The 10,914-nt window shown below is 45.5% G+C and overlaps 1 protein-coding gene across 1 annotated transcript; it reads left to right on the top strand.

Moving 5' to 3' along the window:
* Positions 1-3,185: 3,185 nt before the first annotated feature.
* LOC119307455 (zealexin A1 synthase-like) lies at positions 3,186-5,245 on the top strand. Its single transcript, XM_037583532.1, has 2 exons — positions 3,186-4,128; positions 4,303-5,245. The coding sequence occupies exons 1-2, from the start codon at positions 3,229-3,231 to the stop codon at positions 4,939-4,941; spliced, it is 1,539 nt and encodes a 512-aa protein (XP_037439429.1). The 5' UTR covers positions 3,186-3,228; the 3' UTR covers positions 4,942-5,245.
* The last annotated feature ends 5,669 nt before the right edge of the window (positions 5,246-10,914 follow it).

The following is a 10,914-nucleotide window of genomic DNA, read 5'->3' as shown; positions in this document are numbered from 1 at the left end:
AATTTGGTGTAATGCACTCGGGAATGAAAGGAGAAGCTACCATCACCGACGGTCGAATATGTACACCACGTGAGCTGAGAGTTTTCAAGAAAAGGCTCGACAGACCGATAGTCAACCCGTGATGAATAATAATGATCTAATTTAGGTTTTTTAGTACATATATTTAATTGTACAAGTTTTATATTTGAATTATGAACATAGGAAATGTCGTACTCGGACGACGAAAACCGCCCAGGGGAGTGCGACTGGTGCCACGACGACCGAGGTATGTGCGACAGGTTCCTTGAGCTGGACGAAGATTGGCGCTTCAACATTAAGCTCGAGGAGACCTTCGATGTTGAAACGGTACGCAATGACGACAAGAGCTTTTTTTGTAATTAAGCACGACTTCAACTATTTCAACGTGTACTTTTCATCTTTTCCAATTTGACTAGCTTATCCCATGCTATGCAAGATGTTATGTCTTGGAGAGGATGGGTTTTGAAGACCATGAAAGTACGGAAACAAAAAAATTCACCTAAGGACCCATCATGGTGTGGATTTTGAAGTAAAGTTGTATAATTCTGAGAGTGTAACCCATTTTGGTTGTAAAAATTGGGAAGCACTTTGCAAGATGTATGGTTTTGATGAAGGTATGCTTGTCACCATGGATCTTGGTGATTCTAAAATCGAGCAAGACAATATGGACATTTGGGTCCTTGTTGATACGCTTACAATTCTTCCCCTATGTGAGCTTCTCAAACATAGTTATTAAGTAATTTATATTGTTTATTTTAAAATAGTTGACAGCTTATTTCCATTGACAACTTATTTTCATTCTTCAAAGAGTGTGCGGAAGATGGTAGACAAAACCCACTACACCGATGGCTCCGAATTAACTTATCAAGATAAAAATCATCTGATCGCATTTTGTACTGATCTTGAGAATTACAATATCTACTTCGAACTCCTCAACATTATGGTCAATACGTGCCACTAGTGCACGTGTTGAACTACGGTAACTACCATGGAGATACCCTGGTAAGATTTTTTACTATTACGACATTCGTGCATCTTTTGCATACTTCTAAAACTAGTACATCATTTCTAACTACGAAGTTATTACTATGTTTTTCAACAGATAATCCTGAATGATTGTCTGCCTCATATGATGTATCAGCATGGTCGCCTTGATGTTTTGAACATACAACCAGGTCATCCTATGAATCTCAACTGTCCATACCGGATTTCTAAAAGAAGTGAAGACATGACAATCAAAGAATGGAAAAAATGTATGGACAGTCGTAAGGAGGTTCTTGGAAGCAAAAGGAAGATCATGACGGCAAGGAGGTTCTTGGCCGCAAGAATTGGTGATAGGATGATCTCCATTCTCCATAATGGAGAGTCAAGGTCTATATTGTTTTATGCTATTTTACCTTAAGGGTATTTAGGTCCTACCTGATACTGATGATCATGTGCTAAGAACAATTAAGTAGGGTTGGTTCGATGACTATGAGGATGATGATCGTATGACTTGTTATTAATAATGAGTAGAAGTTGTATGATGATGCATGATTAGCAGGACTTGTTATTATATATGATGATGCATGATGCGAGCATGAAGAGTTATTATATATCAGCGGGTGAAATGAACATGGCAGTAGCGTTGGTAAACCAAGCACGAAGATATAAGAGAGGACACTTTTCTCTATTAGCTAGCTAATAACAACCTAAATTAACCCTCAAAACCCCTAAACCAGCCCCTTCCAAAAAAAACTCAGCTCCAGCCAGCTGCTGACGCGTGGATGCTTTTTCGTCCCGGTTTATGTCACCAACCGGGACCAAAGGCCCCCTGTCTGGGCTGGCTGCAGCGGCCACGTGGAGGCCCATCTGTCCCGGTTCGTGTAAAAATCGGGACTAAAAGCCAAGGGCATTAGTACCGACCTTTTAGTCTCGGTTCTTAAACCAGGACAAAAGGCCCTTACGAACCGGGACAAATGGCCCTTTTTCTACTAGTGTGCCTCCCTAGAGAACATCGCCAGCCGCCCCGTGAGTGGCATGGGCGTCAAAGACATGGTATAGAATTCCTTCCCCTTGTCCATATGTGTGTTTGATGCTTTCATCTTTATTTCCTATCAATGTATATTGTTGATTTCATCTTCTTGTGGAGGCATTTCAACCTTTGGAGACCTTCAGGACCCAACATGAGGACAAGCCATTAACCTTGACCCATTGTTGGACGATGATTTGTGAGTGTACAAAGTTTAAGGAGCAATATGCCGCACAAAAGAAAGGTGGGGAGCTAGCGGCGGTCATTGAGCCAAGTGATGGTGAGAAGCGACCGAGGGGGAGGGGAGGACCAACTTCAAGTTGGATGACAAGCGTGATGCTTCGATACTCGCATTGCAAGAAACTTTGAAGGGGGTTCATGACCCAAAAGGAAGTGAGGGAGGAGAGGAAGCGCCAAGAGAAAGAGAAGCAAATGAAGACCTTCTTTGGCATACAAAGAAGAAGCTCGAGATCGAGAAAAGTTATGCCCACAAAAGCAAAGGAGGTGAAGCTCACACGGATCTCGAAGAAAATGAAGATCATGACGGCCGACTTGAGCAAGGTGTCCCAAGGAAAAGGGTTTGGTCTGAGAAGAAGCAAAAGGAGATGCTCGACATAGATGAATGGGCTATGGCCAAGACGCGGTCATTTTGTATGTCGACACATGAACTACGGCCGAGATGCATGGACTATCACTGAGAGAGGTGATTTTGTGAGTGCGGGCACGTATGCCAGCCGTTGGCAAGTCTGCCAGGATGAAATATGGTCGAGAAGGCTAATTTTTGTGTGTTAGCATGTATGTCGGCCAATGGCACTTATGCTGCCTTAAACTACGGAAGCTGTCCATGAATTCTATATTTATTTACGGAAAATATGTTTATTTAACAAAATTGACCATACGGATCAAATAGATCGGCCGGTTGGACACATCGACCTGATTTGAATGGACAAGGCGCCATGTCACTAGCTGGTCCAAACAGGCAAAAAAACAAACAATTTCCACGTTCATTTGCGTCGGTCGGTTCGAGTTGGCCTTAATAATGTGAACACGCCGCTATAGGCACAGGTTTTCGGCGGGACGATAAGCAGCTACCCGTAGGACGGCTTCGAGATCTCTTCACTCTAGTGGCGTATACTTTTTGTATCTATGTGCAAGTTGGGCCTTCATCAGCTGCAGCTCACTCAGGCTCCTCGAGCAAAATGATGGACTTCGCGGCGCTCTCGCCGCTACTCTTCCTCTTCTTCGTTCTGCTCATCCTCAAACTGGTCATCGACCGCTACGCATCGCCAACCCGCGGGCAACGGCTGCCACCCGGCCCATGGCAGCTGCCGCTCATCGGCAGCCTGCACCACCTCCTGCTGTCGCGCTCCGGGGGCCTGCCCCACCGGGCCATGCGCGACCTCTCCCGCGCCCACGGCCCGCTCATGCTCCTCCGCCTCGGCGCCGTGCCCACGCTCGTCGTCTCCTCCGCCGAGGCCGCCAGGGAGGTCATGAAGACCCACGACGCCGCCTTCGCCAGCCGCCACCTCAGCGCCACGCTCGACATCATCAGCTGCGGCGGCAAGGGCATCCTCTTCTCCCACTACAACGACCGCTGGCGCGAGCTCCGCAGGATCTGCGTACACGAGCTCTTCAGCCATCGCCGCGTGCTCTCTTTCCGCCCTGCGCGGGAGGACGAGGTCGCTCGCCTCGTGCGCGCAGTGTCCGACGGGTGCCGCGGTGGCCAAGCCGTCAACCTCAGCGAGAAGATGTGCCGGATGACCAACGACTCCGTGGTGCGCGCGGCCATCGGCGGGAGGTGCCACCACCGCGACGAGTTCTTGCACGAGCTAGACGAGGCCGTGCGGCTCACCGGCGGGATCAATCTCGCTGACCTGTACCCGTCGTCGCGGCTCGTGCGCCGGTTCAGCGTCGCCGCGCGGGACATGGTCAGGTGCCAGAGGAACATCTACCGCATCGTGCAGAGCATCATAAAAGAACGCGCCGGCGCGCAGGTGCCGGAGAGAGGCGAGGACCTGCTCGGCGTCCTCCTCAGGCTGAAGAAGGACGGCGGCCTGCAGTTTGAACTCACCACCGAGATCATCAGCACCGTCATCTTCGTAAGATCCTCCCAGACACCCTTTACAGTACGGCTTTGAAAATTCTCAGTTGATCAGTGTCAATTTGATTTTACACCTATCAGTGCATACTATTTTCATTTATTTTCTTGGCAGCCAAATATGTGCCTTGTACGGTTGTACATATAGCGTGGAGTGGTAACTGGCTAACTGCAGGACATCTTTTCTGCTGGGAGCGAGACATCGTCGACGACGCTCGAATGGGCCATGTCGGAGCTTATGAGAAACCCACGAGTTCTCCACAAGGTGCAGTCGGAGGTGAGAGAGGCCTTCAAGGGGCAAGACAAGCTGACCGAGGACGACATCGTCAAGGTGAGGCTGGGCTACCTCCACCTGGTGATCAAGGAGGCCCTGAGGCTGCACCCGCCGGCGGCGCTCCTGCTCCCACGCGAGTGCCGCGAGACGTGCCGGGTGATGGGCTACGACGTGCCCAAGGGCAGCAAGGTGTTCGTCAACGTGTGGGCGATGGGGAGGGACGACAGGTACTGGGGCGACGCCGAGGCATTCAGGCCGGAGAGGTTCGAGAACAGCACCGTGGATTTCAAGGGCGCCGACTTCGAGTTCCTCCCCTTCGGAGCCGGCCGGAGGATGTGCCCCGGCATGTCGCTCGGGATGGCCAACATGGAGCTGGCGCTCGCTAGCCTCCTTTTCCACTTCGACTGGGAGCTGCCCTGTGGCGTCGGGGCCGAAGACATGGACATGACGGAGACCTTCGGTATCACGGTGAGAAGGAAGTCCAAGCTCTGGGTGCACGCAAAACCCCACGTTCCATGTACTCCCTCGGATCGGAGGTAGTAGCTGATTGGTACCCCTGGCCAATAGATCCGTGTAGCGGCCTTGCACGATTGAATACACTGTCTAAATCTCGGTGGGCTGTTTTATACAGTATGTACTCATTTGTTTCTTTGTCCAAGAGTTTTGATTGTATCGACGGAGAACTGTAGATGCCAAATGCATCCAATTCGGTAGCTATCACATGAACAACCATGGGGGGACGTACGTGTGCTCGGGTGCAAGTGAAACTCTATGTCCCACGGGCAACAGTATTCACCAGCTAGAATACTTCTTGGCCACAAAAGTCTCTTATCTCAATGTTGATAATTTATACTTTTTTCGTCTGGGTTTATTGCTCCCTTCATATTTTATTTAAAATTTTGATGATAGCTTGACTAGAAAAATTTATTTGTACGCCATAAAAGAGATAGTATTGTTGGATTTGTATTCTAAAGAACTTTTCAATGACATACTCTCGAAAAAAAGAACTTTTCAATGATACTAATTTTGTGCTACATAACTTAATTTGCTAGTTAAATTTAAGGTTAAAGTTTGACCCAAAATACATGGTAGACTAATAAACCAAACGGAGGAAGTATCACAAATATGCAGTAACTTTTTTTTTGCGAGAAAGCTTTCGATCTATTCATTAACTGTCAAGGTAGTACAAAGAACACTAGAATTAAAATTTACATCCAGGTCCGTAGACCACCTAGCGACGACTACAAGCACTGGAGCAAGCCAAAGGCACGCCACCGTCATCGCCCCTCCCTCATCGGAGCCGGACAAACATTGTTGTAGTAGACAGTCGGGAAGTTGTCGTGCTAAGGCCTTATAGGACCAGCGCACCAGAACTGTTGCCGCTGCCGATGAAGAGAAGCATATCTAGTAACTATTTATTACCAGTAATCATGGAGGAATATATTATGTAAATGTACATGCATTCAATGATATGCTTTAGAACCGACATCGGGATAGGAATCCAATGATATGCACTTGACATATAACACAATTTTAGTTACTCTAGAACTACTTACCCTATGCACCTGGACGGAGGGGTATAAATAGTAACCCCTCTGACTACTGATTAATAAAATCACATCGAGCCACCCTTTTGGGAGACACTATTAGGCTAGGACAAGGTAGGGAGGCAACCCAACATCGAAGAGACTCATTCTCTGTTTTTGACACACGAGAAGGGCAAAATTGACAAATCTGATCTATGAACGAAACTATTTCATAAACTGAACTGTGTTTGAAAAATTTTTGCCCGACTGACCCTTTTGTGTAGCGCCTGACATCTAGGCGTCACACTACACTGTGCAACGCCTAGCTCTCAGGCGCTACACGCCTAGCCAGTGTCGCACCTCAGAATGTCTGAAAAATGCTAAGTCAGTGTAGCGCCTAGTGTGTAGGCGTTGCACAGCATGCAATATGCAAGCCGATGAACAAAGCTAATTTAACACGCGGAAGAGGGCAAGGAAACAAAACATGAAAGCAGACAAAAGAGCCTGCAGGCAGAGGTATGACGCGCAGCACGTCTGGATGGACATGTGCTTTCATGCATGCATGCAGGAGAAAAAGTGATACAAGTATACGTAGTATATATGAACATGGCAAGTGGATAAAATATTTAGGCCGGGTCCACACCGTGCCAGGCATGAATGGGCTTGCCCTCTTTAGAGTGTGTTCACACCGTGACGTTGGTAACAGGTTTAAATATACTAGCCACTAGTGTAATGCCTATACGCTAGGCGCTACACTGTATAGTGTGGCGCCTAGCTCTTAGGCGTTGCACACTGACTTAGCATTTTACAGACATTCTAAGGTGCGACACTGACTAGGCGTGTAGCACCTGGGAGGTAGGCGTTGCACAGTATAGTGTAACGCCTAGATGTCGGACGCTACATAAAAGGGTCAGTCGGGTGAAATTTTTTCAAACACAGTTCAGTTTGTAAAATAGTTTTGTTCATAGGTCATATTTGTTAATTTTAGCCACGAGAAGAGGGATTTGACACCACGGTCACTTCCGGCTAGTGCACATGAGGAATGTTCGCCGATGGTTCCCTTGGGCGCACGTGAGGGTAGCACCGCCGCCAATCCCGCGGGTTATCCGACCATGCGTGAGGAAGAAATTAGTGTCCACCGCCACTTCTCCTCGCTCCTCCGCTACATCAGTATGCGGCATCGATCCATCACGTACACCCCTTCACGGTAAGACTCTGATGTGAGATTAGTGCCCTGGTTCATATTAGTGTCCGTGTTCTTATTGTTGATTTTAATTTCTTGTGCGAACCACGTGCTCCCAGAGTAGTGCACACACTCTCTTGTATCAAGGAAGGTGCACCATCAATCCAACTAGTTGTTGTACCTACATCAAAAATAAACTGAGACAAACGCGGGAAGGAGCCCTGTGGCATTTTATTAAGTTACAAGGTGTGGGACATTGAATCAAAATTGCCAAAAATAATTGAGAGTGAGGTATCTCGCCTATAGGGTTCGAACCTATGTCTACTTAGATCAACCATAATGCTCTATCCACCGGGCTAGGAGCGCAACTGCACTAGAGTTGCATCGCCTCTGATAATTAGAATGTCGGAGAGGAGAGGTCAAATGTATTCACAGAAAAGAGGGGGTGTGCTACACCCTACACATCGGCCGGGTGATGTTGGTATAAGATTGACCGTAGTCGCGACCGTTAGATGGAGCGCGTGGTGGTAGTTCGATATTCGCCCGTCAGCCTCAGCCCTTTGCAACAGAGACCATGTTGCGCTCGGTCCTTCGCAGCAAGACCTTTGTTGCAAACCTACAATTGTGTGCATCGTTATATTGTAACACTACCTATGTTGCGACCCGTAACAGGACCCCTTTTGCAAACACACCATTGCAAAATCTTGCAGCAACAAGCCATGGAATTACGTGCGCATGGAGCACACACTTGCAACACCTATAGGACCACGTTGTTGATCTGGTCCTGCGACGACCTGGAGCACCGGGGAGGGGTGTGCCCTCAACGGTGTTGGTCCGCGTACGTGGTTGCCCCGCTTGCACCAAAGGTGTTGTTGTGGGTTGCGGAAACAGCGGTGGCGGGCTGGAGCCTTGCCCGACGGTGGTTGGAGTGGTGAGAAATCAACGGGGGCTTTTATAAGGGAAGAAGAAGACTCGGGAGAGGAGAAACATGTGGACAGTTTGCTTCGCCAAGAGACAAGGTAGGAGGAATAGGCGGTTGATGGAACCCACGGGGACATGCGTCATTCGGTAGAGGTAGTCAACGCCTCCGTTGTAATCAGCCAGCTGATTGTACACGTTTCTCTGAAAAGGTCAAGTGCAAAACTAAAAAGAAAAGAGTGTTAATAAATAACTTAGAATATTTGTTTTGTTCGTTTTAATTGTCAACTTTGATATATTGGTGCCCCGCCAAAAAAAATATCCAAATGATAACGCACACATGTGTGGCATATTTACACATCGCCCACACGCCTTGATCCACTTTAATTCTGTTTTGCACGAATCCTAAAGGAATGTGAGTGCCACGTAGGCATAGCGTGTTGTGTGGGCGTTAGAGCGCTCACCCACATGACCCACAGCGCGCGGTTGCCAGCTGTGTGGGCGAAGCAGTTTCCGCCCACACAGTCACCAACCAGTCCACGCGCATGTGGGTGAACTGCTCTTCGCCCACACGACGCTCATACGGTGATAGAAGGCAACTGCGGTTGCACGTATGCGGCAACTAGGTAAACACACATGGCAACTATGATTCGTTGGTAGATGGCAACTGCAGTTGCGCGTACGTGACAACCAGGTAAAAACACATGGTAACTATGATTAACCATACATGGCAACTATGATTGGACCACACGTGAGAACTAGGTAAACACACATTATAACTATTTGTTTGACCACATGTGGCAAGTAGTTAATCACACACGGCAACTATGGTTTGATTGCACGCGGTAACTGCCATAAATTAGACATGGCAACTATATTTAACCAGCTTTTACAACTACATTTGCCATCCCAGATGGCAACTAAAGCGTCATCCCACGGGTAACTAACGTAGCACGTGTGCATTTTTACTTCGTGCCACAAGCGCTGGGTGGGATGAGTAGTACTTGTTGGTCGTGTGCCACAAAGTAGCTGCGCCCACACGTGTGGGCAGTTTTAATGTTCGCCCACACATAACCCTTGTGGGCTGCCTCCTAGTTACGCCACACATGATGTGTGGGCGGACGTCTAGAATGCCACACGTTGGCGTTATCAGCGTCCAAAAATTAATATCTTGGTTGCGTTGTCGATGTGCTCCTTTCAACAATCGGAAACAAAACATGCAAATCCCTTTCCGTGTAACTTGTGAACTATTTTTTGAAACTATGATTGTTTTCAGCCCATGCTATTAATGTTTTCAACAGCGCAACCAAGCATGCCTAAAATCAAACTAGTAGAAAATCCCATGCAAATATTAGTCCATTTAGGTTACAAGCTTTTTTAGAACACATAAGAGCTACACATTGTTTTGACAGGTGAATTTCAAGTGTGGTTGTGTGTAAGCCTGTGTTTGCAAGCAATAATTCGTCGTCACATGCTAGTTTTTTTTCCTGTCGACAACAGACTAGCTTGCCAATTCCTATTCGGCGCTCATAGTGCTAGCCATTGCGCTCGGGAGCTCCTATGCAGCGCTGCAGACGCCCGTTGACGATCTGGCGCCTGCAGCGCTGCTAGCATGGGCCGGCCCACTAGCGTACTGCCCCATTTTTTCTATTTTTTGTTACGAAAATGAAAACGTGAAATCAAAACAGGTTTACAGATTTAAATAAAAAAAGGATAATCATTTGAAAAAAAAATCATATCTTTAGAAAAGGTTCATCAATTTTGAAAAAAGTTCATCAATTTGAAAAAAGTTCATTAAAATTGAAAACAAAGTTCATCCAATTTAGCAAAAGTTCATTAAATTTGAAAAAAATCATACAAAATTAAAAAAAGTTCATTTATTTTTAGAACAAAAGTTCATGTATTTTTAGAAAAAAGTTCGATGAACTGAAAAAAATTCATCGATATTTCAAAAAGCGCATCAATCTGAAAAAAACTGTTGAAATTTTTTAAAAGTTCATAGAATTTTCAAAAAAAAACAAATCGTCAACCGGCGCCTAGATGGGCCGGCACATTTATGAACGCCACAGGCGCCAGTTATAAAAAATGCACGTTAACTGCTGCCTGTGGCGCCAAACAGGAAAGGCCATTGCACTTTTCGTACGCGACACACATCCCTCGCTTCAATCGATATTATGTGGACCGATCCACTAATACGTAATCCAGTGTAGTTTCGGTCAATGGTTTTGGAAAGCTTTCGGCCAGTTTTTATATATTTTTTCGTTTTCCGGATGAATTTTATTCATATTTTTTAGTTTTTGTTTATTTTTTCAGTGTGCAAACTTTTTAAATTTTAAAAAATATTTAAATTCGTGACTTTTTCTTAAATTCATGAAACTTATTTTGCAAAACAAGTGATTTTTTTAAATTGAGAACTTTTTTGAATATGTTAACCTTTCTGAAATGCATGAATATTTTCGAAACCATAAACCTTTTCCAAATCCATGAACTTTTTATAAATCATGAAGTGTTCCATATCCTTTTTTGGATGATTTTTATTCATATTTTCACTTTTTTGTTTATTTTTAAATGTGCAAATTTTCAAATTTTAAAAAATCTTTAAATTCGTGAGTTTTCTTAAATTCATGAAACTTATTTGGCAAAACAAGAGATTTTTAAAAATTGAGAAATTTTTTCAATCTGTTAACCTTTCTCAAATGCATGAATATATTTAAATCCATAAACCTTTTCCAAATCCATGACCTTTTTATAATTCATGAAGTGTTCCATATCCATGATTTTTCCAAAGTCCACAGTTTTTTTTATTTAATGAATAATTTTTTTCAAAATCAATGAACTTTTTTCTATTCGTGTACATTTTCGAGTTCATGAACTTTTCTCAAATCT

Source organism: Triticum dicoccoides, chromosome 5B (assembly GCF_002162155.2).
Source record: "Triticum dicoccoides isolate Atlit2015 ecotype Zavitan chromosome 5B, WEW_v2.0, whole genome shotgun sequence".
Classification (NCBI taxonomy): domain Eukaryota; kingdom Viridiplantae; phylum Streptophyta; class Magnoliopsida; order Poales; family Poaceae; genus Triticum; species Triticum dicoccoides.
Note: the sequence above shows the minus strand (reverse complement) of the source record. Positions and strands in the feature narration are given on the sequence as shown.